The 18664-nt window shown below is 41.7% G+C and overlaps 1 protein-coding gene across 1 annotated transcript in view; it reads left to right on the top strand.

Annotated features, from left to right (window-relative positions):
* Positions 1–17666, top strand: part of sh3bp5b (SH3-domain binding protein 5b (BTK-associated)) — a 44481-nt gene extending 26815 nt beyond the window's left edge. Inside the window, exons 4-9 of the mRNA XM_008293528.1 lie at positions 201–365; positions 1417–1547; positions 6522–6564; positions 7502–7721; positions 10376–10750; positions 13907–17666. Coding sequence (XP_008291750.1) covers positions 201–365; positions 1417–1547; positions 6522–6564; positions 7502–7721; positions 10376–10750; positions 13907–14112 — 1140 coding nt within the window. The 3' untranslated portion in view covers positions 14113–17666. The remainder of the gene's footprint in view (positions 1–200; positions 366–1416; positions 1548–6521; positions 6565–7501; positions 7722–10375; positions 10751–13906) is intronic.
* The last annotated feature ends 998 nt before the right edge of the window (positions 17667–18664 follow it).

Below are 18664 nucleotides of genomic sequence, written 5' to 3'. Positions count from 1 at the left end.
AACAAGAAGCGCAAGTTCATTATGACTCTGAGAACGTTTTCACAGTATGTGGAGAAAAACAGAAGTCACTCATGGAAACTCTGAACATTTGAAACTTGCTGAAATTAGTAATGCCTTACAACCAGCTGATCTGTGATGCTTTATACCAAAAAACAGAAACCACAAAACACATTAAATCTCTGTCCCCGTCTGTTCCCCAGGCCCAGCTGGAGGCCCAGAAGGCCACCCAGGACTTCCAGAGAGCCACTGAGGTTCTGCGGGCAGCGAAGGAAACCATCTCCCTGGCAGAGCAGAGGCTCCTGGAGGAGGACAACCGGCAGTTTGACTCCGCCTGGCAGGAGATGCTGAACCACGCCACTCAGCGGGTGAGGAGGGGGAAGAGTGGGGGGGTTGACTTCAGAAACTGAAGAACAGTGTTTTGGTTTTAGTTCTTTGTTAAACATTTCATTTCTAGCTACACATCCAAACTACTTTTTTTATTTATTTATTTTTTTTAAACTGAACTTAAATGTTCTAAAGATTCCATCTTTAACAAGGCTGGAAACTGTGGAGGCGCTTTGTAGCCTCCTGGGTTTATCTGTATTTTGCAGGTCAAATCGATTTGCCAGAAATTTGCACCACTGAAGTACGATATCAATCTCATTTTGTTGTCAGCGATTTATCAAATTGCAGAATTTGTTTTCTGTGTGTCAAGTGTTTGGGACACAGAAAGCCAAATACGAGGTCTTATTATACGATCACAGAAGTACTGCAAGACTGCAGCCAACAACTATCTTCATTATTCCTCTGCCAAGGCAGGAGCCGAGGCATGTTTTCAGGGCCGTTTTATCTGTTTGCCAGCAAGATAACACAAAAAAATGCAGGCCGATTTTTACGAAGCATGGTGCCGAGGTGGAGCGTGGTCGAAGGAGGAACCCATTAACTTTTGGTGCAGATCCAGATCATTTTTGGCAAGACTGCGCTCCTCTAGGTTTTTTAAATGTTCAGTGCGTAAAATGTCAGAAGATAACACAAAGACTATATGAACTGTATAACACATTGGCCTGTTTGTCTGACTCGCACTGAAAAACTAAAGATATTGAGTTTAACCTCGTAGAAACTAAAAAAAATCTTCATACTAGGATGCTGCTGCTGGGCATTTTGGGGCATTTTTGCTTAAAAGCTGTCACTGCTCGATTTTTTTGTCAGTATAGTTTTTGTGCTGGTGCCCCTTTAGGAAGTTAAATCTAGTCATGATCTTCAGAGGTGCAGATGGTTTTGAATGACCACGTGGTTTGCATGGGACTGAAACCTACGACCACCTGTTAATCTTGTTAAATGGAACTAGTTAATGAAACACTTCAAGGGTGAGTTTCCCAAGACTTGTAGCCATTTGTAAGTGGTTGGCCAACTGCAAGCTCTGATCTGCTGTTACAGGTGATGGAGGCAGAGCACACCAAGACGAGAAGCGAGCTGGTGCACAAAGAGACGGCGGCCAAATACACGGCAGCGATCGGCCGCATGAAGCAGCTGGAGAAGAAGCTCAAACGCACCATCAACAAGTCCAAGTAAGATCCTCAGTCTGCTGTGGCGACGCACCGTAGGATTCAACTGGCAGTACTGCTGTGGCTGTCATGTTTGACTTATCTTAACCCGGCTGCTCCAGTTTGTCTTTTTCTCTCTCTCAGACAAAAAAATACAACTTATAGTATGACTTTTATTGTCATACTCCCAAAACAGTCCACCAAGACTGTAACTTTTCATTTGAAAAGGGCATTCTTAATGTTAAAATCAAATGTCATTTAGCTAACATCAGACTCAGTGACAACCTCCCTGCAGATTCGTATTAATAAAACAAATATGTGTCATGCTTTGACAGACAGACCAAGGCAAAACTTAGGATTATTTTGCATATTTAGACCCAAAAAGAATCTCAATCTGTTCTAATTTACTTGACAAATGTTTGAATTTAGCTACACGACAGTCAGACAGCAGTATTTTCGAGCAGATTCAGCTTCTGGCCTGTAATTAGAGTTGGACATTGTGTTCTTTGCTGGACTGGCATGCAGACACAGCGGGGTGCCGAGCCGCAGACCCTCTAAAGCAGACTGTCAGCGCACGACTGACTGCTGATGGGTGATTTTAGCCAAATGCTCAGCTGCAAACAAAGAAGTAAGGCGTTTATCTTTTCTTTTTATCAGCCCTATTCAAATTATGACACCAGTTGTCGTCCGCGAGGCTCACACACACACTTCAGGACTGAATGTAAAATCCTTAAAATTTAGAGAGTTGTCTCTTTGTCCATCTGTCAGACTTTACTTTCACAGCAGAAAATAGTCTGATCGCAGGTGATGTGGCTTCTGCTTCTTCTGCCAGCCTCAAACCGATCCAGCTGTGCACCCTGCGGTAGTCTGCTGTTCTTATCTGGAAGTGGTTTCAGTTGTGTGTGAAAGCAGCGAGGCAAGGCTATGCTTCTCTATTCCGCTGAAAGTGGCTTCTGTCAGTTCCAACCACATCACACCAGTCTGGTTATGGTGAACAGTCAGGTGTTCAAGGGGAAGTCGAGCTAAATGTGGTGCAGTCACGAGTTGTTGCTCCCCTACATCATCTCATGATAAAAGATGCAGCTGCCATCCTGAGATCCCACTATTAGAAATATCTCAGGTGACATTTAAAATAATCGCTGATGAATAAAAACTGCAGCTCACAAAATTCCCCTCGGTCAGGACTTCTGCACAAGGCTGGGCTCATTTATCACGCACACATAAAAATCTAACTGCCTTGTTCGTCATGTTATTCCAAACAATTCAGAAAAGTGAAACAAATCAACCCTACAGTCTGTCAGATGGTTATTATCCACCAGATTGTGTCATAAAAACACTCAAATAAAAGATTTTATTTCATGACTAAGAGGCATAAGACAACTATTTATTGTCAGAAAAATGTTTTTCACAGACCAGCTTCACCAATCAGCAAACTGAATAATATTCCCATTTTAAAAGGCTGCACATAATTTTCCACTTGGATTTCGTGTCCGTTGTGTTGAGAGTAAATGCAGCTTCCAGTAATGTAGCTGGTGGAGGAAATGCAAATGAGCCGCCTGAGTTCCCAGAATTCATTAGAATAAATGAGGTGGTTATAGAATTGGTCTGTTTAAAAATGTTTGTGAATAAATGAAGAAAAATAAAATGAAGTGCTCTAAATATTAGGACTGCATTTAATTGTTATTTTCACAATTTAATTGTCTGACGTTTACTTTGTTGATTTCTGAGAAATGTGTTTAAAATGCTCGTCACAATTTCTGTGACCGAAAGATGCTGCTGACAAATGATCTGTTTTGTTCAATCACCAGTTCAGAACTTAAAAATATTCAATTCTTTAAGTTAGGACAGGGAAAAGGAAGCACATTTTCATATTTGAAAACCTTAAACTGGAGAATAATCATATTTTTCCCCTAATTGTTGCATCTCTACTAAATACACCGCGAGTCGTGAACGCTTATCTCCAAACCTCCCTGAAGCCTCCCGTCACAATGTCGAGACCACAGCACTTAATTTCCCTGTGGAGTAAAAGTATGTTTGGAGCTTAGAGGTACATTTTTAAACTTAACCTTCTGTAAAACTTTTGTTAATGTACTTAAAAGTTACATAAGACCTTCCCTCAAGTCCCACATCTCCAGCTCATCGCTCAGAGCCTGAGGGCGTCTGTTTCAGCCTCCTGCTGTCACCAATGACTCCCAGAGTCTGAGGCGTCGCTGGTCAAGAAGAGTGAATAGAAAGATGACGTGTTGACAGTTTTGTTTTCTAGCACATAAATAAATTACAGTGTAGTGTTGTAATTAAAACTCTAGTTAAGAAGTATGTAAAGTGCATTTATAAGGAAACTACAGAACAAACACAAAGTTTGTATTTACTGTGTCTGTCCTTGTAGAGGGCTGCAAGGTGGCTCAGTGGTTAGCACCATTGCCTCGCAGCTAGAAGGTTGCCAGTTCGCTTCCCAGTGAGGACACCTGGGATCTTTCTGCGTGGAGGTTGCATGTTCTCCTCGTGCAGCGTGGGTTCTCGCCAGGTTCTCCGGCTTCCTCCCACACAGTCCAAAAGCATGTTGAGGTTAACTGGTGATTCTAAATTGTCCGTAGGTGTGAATGTGAGTGTGCTTGGTTGTCTGTCTCTAAGTGTAGCCCTGTGATAGACTGGTTACCTGTCCAGGGTGTCCCCTGCCTTCACCCTGAGTCAGCTGGGATAGACTCCAGCCCCCCATGACCCTAGTGAGGATTAAGTGGTGTATAGATGATGGATGTCCTTGTAGATTAATCCAGAGCAGAAACAGTAATGGCAGCAAAAAAAAAACCCAAAACAAACTGAGTCAGTTTCAGGGCAGAAATAAGTTGTTTTTGTAATTTTTAATCAGTTGTCTCGAATTTAATCTTCTATCTGATCATATTTCCTGTTTTTCTTTTCAGTACATGCATCTGCACTCACAAAGTACACACTGTAGCATGCAGTATGAAATATGCATACAACTAAGTCTCACTACTTTGTCCTTATATTGCGGCTTAAGTTTTGACCGTCTTGCTCATATATCCAGTCTGCAGTGCTCTTGGTGGCTCAAGGTTGTTACTCGAGTGAGACACTGTGACAGATGTGATGCATCTTCTGCAGTGCGGAGGATTGTGGGTCAGAATGGCCAGAAAAGCATGCTGCCGTGCAAACTGCAAAATGCGACCGAATGCAGAGTTTTTCTCTGTAACAGTACATCTTTATGACTAAATAAGCAGCGCCAAACGGTGAGAGAGACAGAGGTTGACATGCCAAAATGTAGTCGACGTGCTCCGTCAGGATTGTGTGGGTTTGATTGGATCAAACAACCCACCAGCTGTCACCAGACTGTGATTTAAATCCTGATTGGTGCACAAGATTGTCTGATGTCATCTTTCCAACTGAGCCCTGTCAGTTTCCAACCAGAGAGAAAGAGAAGACAATCTGTCATGTGAAAAAAGGGTGTTTTCATGCAGAAACCATCACTCAAATTTTATGTCAGGTTTGGCTTAATCCAGAAAAAACATACAATATAAACAGGAACAAGAACTTAAGATCAGAAACAGAACAGTGTTCAGAAAATCCTCTTTGTATTGCATCCTGTTTTTTTATTTATTTTTTTGCAGCTAGAGATCACTTTTAGCCACGTTGAACCCTGATGTTGCTTGTAACTTTCCCACTCAACTGCTCAGGTCCAGAAATTATACTCATCTAAACATCAGTAGTAGAAAAACATGATGGAAAATATATCAGTGAGTCAACTGGAAACCTGACGTGATGCACTGCTGTTTACGTGTAACCAAACAACTCAAACTCTGCCCCGCAAACTCTGTTCTAGTCACGGACTCAGCCTGTCCATTAGGTCCTGACACAGTCTGACGTCAGAAGTGACCGGGCGAAGGTTGGAGCTACTTAACTTGAATGCTGCCATTTTATCCTACGCAGGGTACATCAGAGAGTACATTTCACTTTAACAGCTGCAGCTACCTGGCAGACTCAAAGTTAACATCCAACACACGCAATTAATTAAAGGATAGGTTCACATTTAGTCAAGTCTGCTGTCCACATTAACACCGAAGCAGATTTTGCTTGCTGTAATTATTCCTCTTGGGCATACTAGTCATTAAAAGATCTCTTTCCAACGCGCTTTCGAAGTCACAGTACCGACTTACATTCCGCTGTTGATAAGAAGATGAATGGGGCTTCAGCAGTGGAGAGACATTTAAGTAGAACAGTCCTACTTTTTGTCACTGCAGCTTACCAGGGGAACCCAGTACAGAAAGACAGGGAATTTTCTACAGTCACCCACTTAAGTCATATTTTTGCTCAAAGCAAGGATTTTGGATTTAGTCCCTCGTCACTTCAGTGCTGGGAGGTTTTATTTAATTTTTTATTTTTTTTTTGTCATGGCCAGCATGAACAAAATGAACACTGCAAGCAAAAAATGCTGCATACAAGTTTGTGTTTTTATGATTTTTATTTTTATTTTTTGCAAATTAAGAACATTTTGCTGATATTTAAATACTTTTCACTTAAATATAGGATCTAAATACTTCCAGAGTGTGCATACCTGAGACTAAAACTGCATATTTGTTCAATTGTTGATTCTGTACCTAAATAAGATTATGATTGTATTTTTTAGAAGAGTCTGAAACATTAATTTCTTATTTGTAACTTAACAACCATAAGCCAGTGAACCACAAAGCACAGGTCGGGTGCTGATTCCGGTAAATACCTGTTCTCGTAATTAAAACAGTGTTTTTTCTGTATCCAGTCTAACTCAATTATCAGCTGCAGCCTCGCTGTGTGTTGCCTCAGCAGGGTGTTAATCCACTCTGCATCGTTCACTCATCCAACATCACAACCCCTTCATCTCCCTCTCCTCCGCTGGGTTGCCATGGCGATGATACGGGTATTGCTTTTTTTCTGGGTTACTCTGTATTTGATCCCCGCTGATCTAATCTCTTTCTCTCTCTCTCTCTTTCCTGACCTCCTCCTCGGCAGGCCCTACTTTGAGATGAAGGCGAAGTACTACCTGCAGCTGGAGGTATGTGACGACTCTTCGGCTCTGATTTGCTTCCCTCCCAACCCCGCGGTCGCCTCTAAAGGTCATAAGGACGCTGTTCTCTCTTGCTGCTGTAGATGTAGCCCTGTTAGACCTTGAACAAAGGTTAAACAGCTTGACCATGAGCTGCTGTGACTTTTTTTTTCTGTTGTCTGCACACGCTGTTGATAAATCTGTGCTTCAGGCTGTAATCAGGCCGAAGTTGTTTTTCTCTGATTCGAGCACAAATTGCGGGTGTGAGCATTGTTAGGAACAAATAGCACCATAAGCATTTGTGTGCCATGCTCTGAGCTGCAAATGATCTAATTTGCATCAGCTAACAAGTAAAGTCAGCATTGGGTAATTGTGTGTGCTTCCAGGACTGTTTTAATAATGATCTGAAGAAAAACACCACCAAAAAGACACAGAGTTCAATGTCAAACTTTTCAGGAGGGTGGTTTTAAAAAGTTTGCTTCATGCTCCTTTGCAGAGGAGAGGCAGCAGCTGATTGACAGCAGTAACGAGGCATTTTCATGGAGTCCCAGAAACGGCATAAACTACTGTTTATAGAAACTCCTGCACTACAGATCCACTTGTCTTAAGTTGGTCCATGTGTCTAGTATGTTCCAGACACCTCAAGTTTTCCCCACAACAACAAAACAGCAAAGTTTTGATGTTGTACAGTAGCATATTCATCAGACCTTCATGTCTCGTCTGACTGCATCATTCAACACAGAAAAACAGCACGAAAGGCTACACAGTCTTGCCCAGCATGTTCTTTTGTCGAGGCTTTCTTAACTTCCTGCTTTTTCTAGAGTAGATACATATCTATAGATTATAAAGTTAATGACAGATCATAGATTTGAGTGTTGCCGCCTGGTAGCATCGTTGTCCATCCTTCATGACAACTCTTCTCTGTCTCACTCGTCGCCTCTTTCAGAACCTGAAGAAGAACGTCGACGAGCGGCAGGCCAAACTGTCTCAGGCCAAAGGCGAGTACAAGACGGCCCTCAGGAACCTGGAGATGATCTCCGACGAGATCCACGAGCGACGACGAAACTCGGCCATGGGGCCCCGAGAGCGCGGCGTCGGTGCCGAGGGCGAAAGTGTCTCCGGAGACGACATCTCCAGCTTTAAGATGGAGTCGGATGGAATATCCAGTGAGTACAGCACGATGGTTCTCTCTCTTCGTGTCATGGCGAATGCTGAAATGAGTTCCTACATTCTGCAGGGCTCGGGTAATTCTCCTGAGATAAAAGGCTAATTAGTAAAGGTTAAATCCTCCCATCTTCTTGCTCTGCTGTCGACCGCTGCAGTAACAGCTGCTCACCTGGTGGCTTTTTAAATGTCAGGGGGAGCTGTAATGAGATTTAGTCGCACTGGTGTTTTTATTTGGCCGCCTTTTGTATTAAACAGGGTCAGAAATAGATTTTTTTTAAAGGGTTGTTTTGTGGTAACGAGAAAACAAACAGTCTGGCTGTAGTCAGGCTGCTACTAGCACCGGTGGCATGTCTGTTAGAGACCAATGCTCTGGCCTGTTTATCTGCTCGAGAAATCAGCAGACAGCTACATCTTGTCTCCTTCACTGAATGTGATTCGTGGAAATTCTGATGAGAGTCAGGGTTTGAGAGGACTTCAAAGAAAACAGGAAAGTTGATGACCTTAACAGGCAAAAATTGAATTCGTTTAACCCATTAAGACCTAAGGCGCTGCCTAAACGCACACACACGCAGACACACACAGGTCGGATTAGGTCCTAACACGATACATGCGTAGAATTGTGTTTCAGCCAATTTCAGTCTGTTTGATGGGCTTGCACTCGCACATGCACGTGTATTTATAGATGCACGAAACCCCCACATAACCCTAAAACTGTCCAAAACAACTACTGACCTCAAGGTTTAATTTAAAACTAGTTGTAACCTAAGTCTGAACCCCTAAACAGCGCTTTATAGATAGATAGATACATAGATAGATAGATAGATAGATCCACGATTGCAAGGAGATGAGCTGCCCACTATGACTTGTCCAGTCACTTGGCGTCCCTGTCTGTGATGCTGCCTCTCCAGCAGACAGCAGCATAAGAGAGGATGCTCGCTACCACCGACTCATAGAACATCTTCAGCATCTCCCCACAGACATCAAATGATCTTACCTTCCTAAGAAAGAACAGCCGGCTCTGTCCCTTCTTGTAGATCACATCCACATTGGCCGACCAGTCCCGCTTGTTGTCCGGGTGCACACCTAAGTATTTATAGGTCCGCCCCCTCTCGATGCTGCAGCTGCGGATGCTAACAGGCTGCAGGGAGGGCCTGGACCTGCAGAAGTCTACAACCATCTCCTTGGTTATGGTGTCATTTTAAACATGTAGCCACACAGACATAAGCAAATGAAGAGTTCCAATCACTGTTTCAGCTGCAGAAGAAAATACAAAAACACAGAAAGCACAAATAGTTTGTATATTTACCTCCATTGTATACAATCGATTTTGAACATCACAAGCTAAATAAACTGAAATTCAAATGATTTGATAATTAGTTTTCTATGGATCTAATCTAAGGAATCAGTATTATATAGAAAACAGAAAATTCATCAATTACTCTACCAAGTACTGTCTGTCTAACACATTTCTTTTCACTTTCAGCTCATTTATTCTAAATACAACTGAACGCAGAATCACAGGACTCTACTAGGATAATGTAATTCCCCTATAGGTCCACGATTTGACCACTTGTTTAGATTAACTTCACTTCGTTTCCTGTGAAACTTAAGGTAATCATGTTTTTGTTTGGGTACTGCCATAGAGCAGAGGTGTGAATCACAGCTGCAGTGAATTCAAAATGCATAATAGGTTCACCCAGGATGTAAAATTTAAAGCTCTCTCTTCTGCTGTCAGGAGCACATGTGACAGAATTTTAAGCTTGGAGATGAAATATTTCTTTCAAATGGCAGCAGGACCTGGCATCTATTTTAGTTTTTTTGTTGTCCACATGCTTGTATCTTTGGCTTTTTGATCCAATCTATTGCTGCTGTTAATCTTTTCCTCTGATGACTGAGCCAGGAGGGTTACGCTTCACACAGCTGGGAGTCATGTCATTTTATCTATCGGAAATATAAATGGCATTTTCCAGGATGCCTGATATGGGTCTTCCTATTTTGCAACTGTGAATGAGTGAGCTTCATAGTGTATGTATTTTTTAGCAGTCCAGATAAGTGGAGTGTCCATACATGCAGAAAAAACTCTACAGCTGGAAGCAATAACTCTACAGAATATAGGTCTGCCTTTTGCATCCTTTTAGCTTATAGACTAGCGCGGGTGGCGTCACCATGGTAACAGTAGACACACTGCGATTACAAGGTAAGAGGGAGCATGCAGCTGAAAATACCAGCAGACACTGACGGTGCATCCATGTGGTTTGATTTAAATCGGGAAAATAATGTGATGTGACAGTTTAGTGTCCTCTCTGTTCTATTTATACGTCTGTTTGCTCACACTTCCTTTCTCTCTGTGTCACTCCTCCATTCCTTTAATCGTCCTCCCTCCATCTTTTTCTCCTCGTCTCTCTCCTCCTGTTGTTTGTCTGTCTCTCCTTTAACCTCATTCCCCTGGACTCATCTCATACTCTTTCCAATCATGTCTTCTTTTCTTCACTCCATCTCTTCCTTCCGTTTTGTTCTTTCATTCTTATTTTCCTCTTTCATTCCTGCCTCTCTTTCTCCTTTTCCTATCACTTTATATTTAATATTTCCTTCTGCCGTACTCCTCTTTTCCTGCCCTACCACTCATTCCTCATTTCCCTTTCTCCTCCTGCAGTGGCCTCGGTGTGTTTCGACGACGAGCCGGGCGGCGGAGGCAGCATCATGTCTGAAGAAGACTCAGAGACTCGCTCCACCTGCAGCCTGGGTTCGTCTCCCAGCAGCCCCCAGGAGGTCCTGTCGCCTTGTCCCTTTGCCAGCTCCTCTTCCTCCTCCTCCTCCTCCTCTTCCTCCTGCATGTCCTCCTCCGCTTCTCCGTCTCCCACTCCGTCCTCCTCCTCCTCCACGTCCTCCCCAGCTCCTCTGTCCAGGCCCTGCAGTCTGGACCTCCCCAGCACTGTGTCACTGTCCGACTTTGGCCTCATCTCGCCGGTGCTCGGGCCTCGCAGCGAATGCAGCGGAGCGTCGTCACCTGAATGCGACCTGGAGAGAGGTGGGTGACGGGTAAAAGAAAGTTGTTTTGTGAACGTGTTTCAGTCTAAATCTAGACCAAGAGTGAGGAGGTATGATTAACAAGTAGAAAAATATCAATTTATCAAATCGTTTCTTCACAGTGTTGTAGATGTGCTCATAAATAACCACATTAGAGGCTGCAAAGCTGCTTCCTCTGACATTTAGAATACTTGGATAATTCTATTGTGTTTGAAACAAACAAATCTTTAATTTAACACCAATAATATCACCGAAAAGCAACCTACAAAATCCTGTACATAATATTTAATATCATGAAATCAGGCTTTGAAAATGTAGGCCAAACATCCGTAAAAATAAAAATGTGGAAAATAGACTGCAGCAAGCTACTGCTGGCTGCAGCAGCTAGGAGGCTGATCGTCCCATCAGGGCTGAGGGATCAGTTCTATGTTGCTTGTCTGGGTTCGGGTCAGTATGACTCCAACACAGGTCTAAAATTAAAACATTTTTTCAAACTTTTGAATACCCTATAGGATGCAGTTTAACCCAGTGAATCCTGCAGAAACCAAAAACACCAACCTGCCATACACCAATATTAGATGATAGTTCTAAATGCGTCAGTAGAAAGACTTCAACTAGACTTCAGTTTCTGAATATAAACACTGCTGTCCTCAAAGGACTGTCCTATTTGGGTGCCGGCGAACTGCTGAGTTTTGTCGAGGGACATGGCTCGTCTGCGCCGTGTCGTCGTCTTGGGGTTTGGTTGTTTAGTCTTTTCTAAAGATGTAGGTCTGTGCACTCCTCGCTGTGTATACAACATTCCTCAGTTTTTGTTTGGGTGTCGTATCCTTTGAGTAACCCAGTTTTAGTCTCACAGTGTTACTGGGTCTGATGTGCACCAAGAAAATCCTTCTAAGTTTCTCTGACATGTTCTGGACAGAGAAGACAGATGGTTTGAGAGAGAAATGAAGGAGGCTGTTTGTGTTAAATATGTCTAAGTAGCAGGGCAGATAGCTGAAACATTTTTCAAATGGTCATACAAAGATCAAATTTGGCATTACTTAGACGCCGCCCATTTGAGAGAAACTTTGCTGTGTGACTTTAAAAAGGCGGCCATAAGCAGGACCTTTTTAGTTGTTTTGAAAAATATTTTTTAACTTAAATCCAATTTTTATGACGCTGTTTCTTAAGCTTTTCACACCTTAGTAGTCAATTCTGACAAAATGTCTGAAGATTCACAGTCATCCAGGTCATGGAACTGATTGAGAGGTGAAACGTCTTCAAGGAACTCAAGCAAGTCCAGTTGATACGATTAAACTACGAGAATCTGGCAACAAAAGCATCTGTGAACCCTGTAAACTCCATCGGACATGGGATCACATTTTGGAAATAGCCACCATCTGGAAAATTTGTATGGGTAACATTTGTTTTAATGAAAAATCCCTGGATGGCGTGTTTTGCACCAAGTAATAAAATAAACTGCATTGTACCTAAAATTCTTCTAAAAAAAACAAACTTTCAGAAAAAGTCCCAGTAAAACAAAATAGCCTCAGCAGGCAACACAAACTGCAATATCCTCTGTTGTCCTCGAACACATGCTGCAGATATGGAAAAGCTCACAACCCCCCCACTCCCCAAATAAAAACTTTAATAGCTGTAAATGAGTTCATCCGTGTGCAGCGCACGTCGTTACGCTGGGGAAAGAAAAAGCAACATGGAAGTGAGATGGATGATACTGGAGGATTCTATTCTGGGTAAGACGTACGATCTCCCGCTACCTGCTCGGCTCACACCTGCTCCACCAAAGGAGACTATTAGTCAAAGTGACAGCGAGCCGAGCGCCTCTCCTGCACAGAAAGAAACTAATCTGCAGATCCTCTTGGAGAGAGGAAATAGTTTACTACATTCCAGTCAGTTCTAATGAAGACCTCAGAGCTGTGTCGCCGTCTGGCCACTTTTAATTCACTTTCTGTTAGCGTCGTTGTTTGTGTAGCTTCCCCGTGTGGCTTCACGTTTTCTCTTTCAGTGGGCTATATATAGCTGACTTTTGGTTACTTTTATATTTGCAGTGCAGCCTGTTTTATTGTATCATGCAAAACACATTCTTTTCTCCATTAAAATATCTAGTGATCCAGGATTGCTTTTTAAATGTAGTATTATTTAAATCGGTGCTGAGCAAAAGTGTTTTAAAATGAGAAACTGTAGGAACCACCTAATATTAGCAACAACTGTTATCCAGCATTGGCTTGTCACAGATTAGTGTTATAAAGGTTTTCCAAGTCCTAAATATTCAGGTGACCAAAGTATGATGAGTATCCAGCAGGTAGAACATAGACCAGAACAATTCATTATTATCCATGTAGTCTGTGTGTCCAGTAGCACACAAGGTTAATTCATAACAATAGATTTAAATCAGTGCAACACAAACCCAAATAAATGTGAATAAATGTTGATATTTCAGTGGGAGCTTATCTTTTTTTTAACCTTCTGTAGTTCCAACCAGCACCTGCTTCACATTGTGGGACAAAAAATCCTTCAAACGGTGAAACAAGGGTTGTAAATAATCTACATGTCATAAATATCAAAACCTCTTTCTCAGTTGGTACCATGGTCACATCTGTTAAAACAAAAAAAACGAATGTAAGGATGGCATTAGTTGTTTTTTTAAAAGACGAAATCTTACATTTTAGTTTTAAAAACTGATGCTTTTTGCACGCTTGTCTCACGGCTGGTTGCACATAGAGACCAGTTGTGTTTGTTCAGCTCGGAGGATGCTTGTATTAATTAGGTTTCTTAACACCGTGTCTCCATTTGCACACAAATTAATTAAACAGCACTTGCTCAACATGCTAAATTGTGGCGTTGATATATATTTATTTCTCTCTGTTTACCATGTTGGAGCTCCTTCTGCTTCCTGCATGAAGTGAAAAAAGAACCTTTCAAATCTTCTTGACTTTTCTTGAAAACAGAGGAACTCTAAATACTTCTGAGCCATAAAGAGATCCTGGCATGTCTCCTACAGACCTGGGAATTCTACAATCAGTCATAACCAGCAGGACTTTGCCTTTTGTCTATTATTTCTATGACTCCTGGGTGAATGTTTTCTTTGTAATATTAATGCTCAACATGCTCACGGTTAAAAACACCATCACATATTAACCGAGCTCCTGTGCTGCAGGTGACCGGGCCGAAGGCGCAGAGGGCGATCTGGACAACGCTCCAGCCAGCAGCAACAACAACAGCTCCACGGCCAGCACCAAGAAAAGCTTTAGCCTGGAAGCACGCTTTAGCTTTCTGAACCTGCGACGCCCACGAGCCGCCAAAAACACAGACTCCCAGAAGACGGAGCCTGGGCAGCCCTTGGTGCTGGTCAAAGGAGTCTAAGGACCACGAATAGGATCCGTTGGAGTTGGACTCTGCCTTGACTCACTCTGAACCGAACTCTGAGGAGCTGTTTATAAGCTAGCTGCCACTACTGCACTTCATTCCCGAACTCCACGCTCAGAGGGAGACTTTGAATGTCATAGCTGGTGTGTATAAAGTTTCTTGTACATGTCGGCAGCGATGCGACTCCCATCTCCTCCGCTACAGACACTGCACCTTTTGGACTCTCATACCAGAGAAGTAAAGAGCACTCTTATGTTGAAAATGTATTCAAGGTGATGAAAGTATTGAAAAAAAAAAAAGAAAGAAAAAAACAACATAAATTATTCATGTTTTTTTTTTTTTTTTTCCACTGAAAGCTGCAAAAGCTTTTTGTCACAAACGCTCACGTAGCTGCGACTTGGGGGATCATCTGAAACCTGCTCTGGTAGAAGTGATTATCAGAACTGTTAACTGGCACATAGCATGCTGTAAACCATGCAGAGGAGTTGTTTCTGCTTAGTCCACGGAAGTACAGTCACATGTGGAGATGTTTCATCAATAACTAACCTCTGAACTTCTGCCGTATACTCCTGCTGTGTTTGATATATGACAATGTTGTATTTTCTGATGTTATGTAAAGTGTTCGGGTTTTAGGCCTCAATTGTTAGGAATTAAAAAAAGAGTTAACTTCCCATAAAAACTACAAAGTACAAAAGTAAAATTTAGCCTAGTTTTTAAATTTTCATTTTTCTGTTATACGCCCTCATGGCAAAGTTAATGTACAATCTGTCCTTTAATTAGAATGTAATCAGTATAAATACATAAACAAGTTGATGCAAAGTGAGTTTCAGCTAACTTGCTCCTACATATGAAAAGGTAAATTCAGAAGAGTTTCAACACATGCTTGCTGATTCCAGTGCACACAGAGGTTTTCTTACATCAGCTGTATTTGTTTTGACATGACAGGTGACTTAGGGTGGTTAATATTAGCACATTTTAGGTAGATGTTGCCATGGAATTGCCATTACTGAGTCAGTTTGCTGACTTTAGTCTCCATTTGTCCCTGTTGAAGCAGCTCACAGGTAAAGAGCAGAAAGGTTTTATAGTAAAAAAATAAAACAGTAAGTGAACACCAGGCCGTCGTCTTGTCAGCAGAGTTTCAAGTTTGTTGAATCAGTAACATCAACACAGAAAGCCAGAAAGTTATTCAGCAATTACGACAGAGTATTTGTTAGTCAGCTTTTTAAAATAATAATTTATTGGATTTTGGACTGTCGGATGGAAAAAAAAATTATATTAATTAATGAAAAAAAATATTTAGAATGATTTGATTTACTGAACATTTAACTGACAAAAATATGATGTTCACTTTTACACCATGACAGCATTGAAACGCAGTAAAAAAAACTGGATTTTCAGCTGATGTTAAGTTTCTTATTTAGGTTGAAACGATGCATTTCTGCATAAACAGACTGAATTTGGTTGCTTTATCTGAAAACATTTGAGTGTTCGTAAAACAGTTCAGCATCTTGCTTTTCCTAAACACATAACGGTAGGTGACAGATTAATAGTAGTGTTACATGGCAACCAGCAGTTTGCTTTTATCTACAGAAAATCTGCCCTGACATGAAAATAACTTTGCAAATTAATGCCCATCTTGTTCATCATTTGGAGGTAATTTGAGCAAAAACTGGATTTGGTTCGAAAAGGCAGATCCGTAATGGGCTGCACTCACCTATGCAATGAAAAACTGTTGAGGTAGCAAACACATGCAATGTCAAAAAAGTTTTCATTTACTGTTTACACTGGTTGGTGTGAAGGACTGCTGTATTCCTGAGCTGTTTAAAGTTGATAATGGATAATGTTTTAAAACCAATCATCCTTCTAGGAAAAAAAAAAACATGAAAATCAAGGCCTATTGAAATAATCTTTGCAGACAATGTGATCAGCCTAATACCATTGCGGTGTGTCCCTCAGGGCTCCATACTAGAGTCTCTACATTTTCCTACAAACCCCTAAAAACTAGCGGACGTATTGGAGGACAAAGCAATACAAGGACGTAGACGTTGAACTTCACGCCTACATCTCGTGACGGACACTCACTGTAGAGCTTTTGGACGCGAGTATAAAAGGAAATTTTAATTCATTTTTCTGATTGTGAACAGAAAAGCTCATCGGTGTTGGACTGTGTTACTGAAGATGTTTACAGGCTGAGACACCAATAAGCGAACTGTAATGTGGAACTGAATACTTTAGGCCTTGTTAAGGAATTACTTTTCAACCATGTACCCACTGTATGTTTTTTGTTTGTTTTTTTTATTGCCTGTTTGGATGCCATGTAACGAGAGAAGTAGCTGGAGGCTTCACCCAGTTTGGTTTTGGCTTTACTCGGTGAAACCAGTGATAACTACTACTGGCTAGAAGACGTTTCATTTGTGTTTGAGCCGAGAACAGCATCTAAGGTTTCTTTAAGGAGCAACAGGAACAAAATATTCCTTAAAAGTAAAGCTTTTTTTTTTTGTCATATTACTTTTGTCTCTCAGTGGAAAAAGGATAATGCTGGTGATTGTCCATATTTTTCTTGTCAACGAAAACCATAAGAACACCAAAACCAGTAAAGCGTCCGTTGGTTCCTTCTGAAGAAAAAAAATACATATTTTCATTTTTATAAGAGACTCAGAACTAATTCAAAGCAGCTGGCCATTGAAGTAGGAATAGTTTCTCTGTATGGGACTATTTTCAGTGGCAGATTAAAGGACATTTGGTGTTCTACTCATTATTTAAGACAGTGGGAGGATTTATGCATCCATGACATCAAAGAAACACGTTGCCCAGGGCAACAGCGTGGCTCGCTGATGCTTTTTTTTTTTTTTGAACACTGAACCTCTGTGGCACAGAAACATGTGGTACAAAAGGCTCTGGATGCACACAGTATGCCTATTAGTAGCTTTTATTTATTTATTTTTGACAGAAAGATATGAATAATCACCAGACTGACCCTTGAATCATGTTCCATTGTGCTGTTCGTTGTCTGTTCTCTGTCACATGACAAACGCCACGAAGCAAAGAATGCAGTTGGAACGTGATGCTGGTCTGGTCATCTGTAGAAAACAAACTGTTTTGAAGTAACTGGAGAGCATCATTTCTTAATTCTTGGACTGTGATCTTGAGAGGTTTAAGTAATCGGAGGGCAAGAATTTCTCAACTGTAGAATCACTGATGGTTCATTTTCCTGGTGCCTACAAAGCTATGCAGAGCAGGTGATCAGAACAAATAGACAAATGTTAAACCCTTGCCCTTGTTAGTAGTGAAGGAAGACTGGTTTGCAGCCTTTCGCCTCCTGTTATCTTTCCTGGGTCTGTGTATTACGTGTGAACAAACTGTGACATGACGTGTATAGCTCTCTGTATAATCTGTGTCACTTTCTGATGTGCGGTTGCCGACCGGCCTCCCCTCTCGTAGCTGTTTGTGTGCAGCAGCGGGTGTCTCAGTCCGCTGCGTCGTCTCTCGGCGGCTTACAAGCTTGTGCCTGTTTTTCAGATGGAGTAAAATAAAAGCGATGATTCACTTCAGCGCCGTCCCGCCTCATTTGCACGTGCTCTTGAATTAGCTGTTAATCTTCTGAGGCTGCAGCTGTGATGCTGAAGTCGAGCTGTTCGGAGAGGTTAAGGTTTCTTTAAATTAAAAGAAGGATGCTTCCTCTTAGTGATTTAAATGATTAAAATTAAGCGATCTGACTTTAATGAACACATTAAAAATCAACCAGCGTGTGTCTTGAGACAGCCTGGAACTGATCTGATGGTGACTGCATTTGCATTTACATCTATTAAAACTGCATTCTGTTATGTTCTTTAAAATGAATCTTTTCAGGATGTGTGTCCTTAAAACCTCCTTCTTTAATGATCTTTGAAGCAGGTTAGCTCACCTAAATTACCAGAATAATTTGCCTCCAGTTATCAAAGGGGGGCTGCAAGGTGTCTCAGTGGTTAGCACCATCGCCTCGCAGCTGAAAGGTCGCCGGTTCGCGTTCCAGTGAGGACACCTGGGATCTTTCTGCGTGGAGTCTCCATGTTCTCCCCGTGCAGCGTGGGTTCTCTCCGGGTTCTCCGGCTTCCTCCCACACATTCCAAAAACATGTTGAGGTTAATTGTTGATTCTAAATTGTCCGTAGGTGTGAATGTGAGTGTGCTTGGTTGTCTGTCTCTAAGTGTAGCCCTGTGATAGACTGGTTACCTGTCCAGGTGAACCTGCCTTCACCTTGAGTCAGCTGGGATAGACTCCAGCCCCCCATGACCCTAGTGAGGATTAAGCGGTGTATAGATGATGGATGGATGGAAATTTCAAGGCAATCTACCCCCTAAAATGTTGAGATCATTAAAGCAACTTAATTATCCATGTTTTGATATTAATAATCAGCCTTGCATTAGAGCTGAGACATGAATCTGAGAGAAATACGTCAAAACATGAACAAATAAAACCATAACCGTCTCTGTGGCTGGATGCCACTTCAGGTAAGAGTTATAAATTTTATTTTTTTTTTTTAGTTTTGTGTTGTAGAGCCAAGAGACCA

The sequence above is a fragment of the Stegastes partitus genome, unplaced genomic scaffold (genome assembly GCF_000690725.1).
Source record: "Stegastes partitus isolate 25-593 unplaced genomic scaffold, Stegastes_partitus-1.0.2 Scaffold892, whole genome shotgun sequence".
In the NCBI taxonomy this organism is placed as follows: domain Eukaryota; kingdom Metazoa; phylum Chordata; class Actinopteri; family Pomacentridae; genus Stegastes; species Stegastes partitus.
This window is presented reverse-complemented; position numbering and strand designations above follow the sequence as displayed.